The sequence below is a fragment of the Plasmodium gaboni genome, chromosome 13 (genome assembly GCF_001602025.1).
Source record: "Plasmodium gaboni strain SY75 chromosome 13, whole genome shotgun sequence".
In the NCBI taxonomy this organism is placed as follows: domain Eukaryota; phylum Apicomplexa; class Aconoidasida; order Haemosporida; family Plasmodiidae; genus Plasmodium; species Plasmodium gaboni.
This window is the reverse complement of record NC_031493.1, coordinates 1,386,795-1,388,728: the sequence shown is the minus strand read 5'-3', so window position 1 is coordinate 1,388,728 and position 1,934 is coordinate 1,386,795. Positions and strand designations below refer to the sequence as shown.

Here is a 1,934-nt window from a genome sequence, read left to right as displayed (position 1 = left end):
TTATTACCTGAAAAGACTACGGTAAGTATCCATGAAAGAAAAACTGTTCTAAATAATCTAAGATTAACACAGGATGTATTAAGAAAAGAAAATGGATATTTCATTTTTTCAGTTAAGGTAAAACTTTTATCTTTGTCAATTTGAATAATATCTTTGTCCATAGATTTTCTTGCCTGTTTTTTATTGTCTGCATTAATTTTTGCTTCAACTAAACCTAGACCGATAACACTTGAAACTGCACAGTGTGTAGAACTTAAAGGAATACCACATATACTAAAAAATAAAACAACAAGTCCTGAAATAAGTTCGATGGTAAAACCTCTAGCTGGTGTTATTTTAATTAATTTCATACCAACAGTCTTAATAACTCTATAACCCATAATTGATAAACCTAAAGACATAGATAAACCACCAAATAAAAGTATATACCATTGTACTTTAATTTTATCTCTTATTCCATTATTATATGCATTAAAAACTGCAGCAAATGGACCAATAGCATTAGCTGTATCATTTGCACTTTGAGCTACAACACCTAGTATAGCACTTATAATTTGTAAAGACGAAAATACAATTTCAGTTTGTGGATCAAAATTTTCAATGATAATATTTTCCATATTTTTTACATTGCCTCCTTTATCACCACTCTCGTTGTTATTATTATTTTCATTCCTATTGACATCCTTATTTTCAACATTTTTTTTTAATGTATTATCAGATGATTTCTCCTCTGTTGTATTATCTTTAATAGGTGGTACCACATGGTTTCCTTCTGCACTTGCACTTTTTTCGATTCCATTCATTTTGTTATTATCTTGTTGACCCTTACCATTTTTGTCTTCTGGCAACATCAATATTATACTGTTACTACTCTTATTGATGTTTACTACTTGATTTTGTTTTGCCATATTATTATTTGCTTGTGTTAATTGTGTCTCATTTGATGCTACCGAATTTAAACTACTATTATTAATAGCGCAGAAATTATTCTGTGCATTTTTTTCTATATCAGCTAATTCTTCACAAAATAATTTTTTCTTTAAATTGTAATTATTAATTCTTTTGTTATATATAATATATATAATAAAAGAACCTACTGCTGTTAATACAGATGATAAGATGATACATATAACAGATGCATAAAAACTATGAGCAGCACTCCAATCTTCAATATAACATGGTGATGATACTATTATCTTTCCATCTTTTTTCATCTCACATTGAGTATTTATTACAATAGGGTTATGAAATATTAGAAATACACTAAATGGTAATGTAATTAAAAATATTAAAAACCAATACATCTTTTTTATTATTTCAAATGAATTCTTTTTTCTTAAAATCAACATTCTTAATAAAGTAAATGCAATAGCAGAACAGGTACCAGCTAATATTGGAGCAGCTAGCCAAGATATTACAATATTATTTATTTTCTCCCATTTTATTGATTTCATATTACCAGTTGCTAAACCAAAACCTAATAATGCTCCTATAATACTATGTGTTGTGGATACTGGTAATCCAGCTCTTGTAGCTATAGCTAGCCAAACAGTTGCACCCATAAGGGCACAACACATACCTAACATTAAAAATTCTGGAGTGTCATAGAAAACTTGAAAATTTATTATCTTCGAACGTATCGAATCTGTAACTGTACCTCCTAATAAGGAAGCTCCTAATGCTTCAAAAAAAAATGCAACTATTAAAGCCTTTTTTATAGATATAGCTTTTGAACCTATAGATGTACTAAATGTATTCGCTATGTCGTTAGCTCCAGTAACAAAGGCCATAAAAAAACATGCTATGCCACTCGTTATAACCAACCATAACATATCAGGACTTGTGACCATTGGATTTTTTTTTTTTTTTTTTTTTTAAAAAAAAAAAAAAAAAAAAAATTTTAAATTATTATTAGTTTTTTAAAAAAAAAAAAA

The 1,934-nt window shown here is 27.7% G+C and overlaps 1 protein-coding gene across 1 annotated transcript; it reads right to left on the bottom strand.

Moving 5' to 3' along the window:
• Positions 1 to 7: 7 nt before the first annotated feature.
• On the bottom strand, positions 8 to 1,850 carry PGSY75_1340900 (sodium-dependent phosphate transporter; the record flags this gene model as incomplete). The annotated part of the gene is made up of 1 exon (XM_018787448.1): positions 8 to 1,850. A coding segment is annotated over one exon (1,843 nt), but the record flags the coding sequence as incomplete, so codon positions are not given.
• Positions 1,851 to 1,934: the final 84 nt, after the last annotated feature.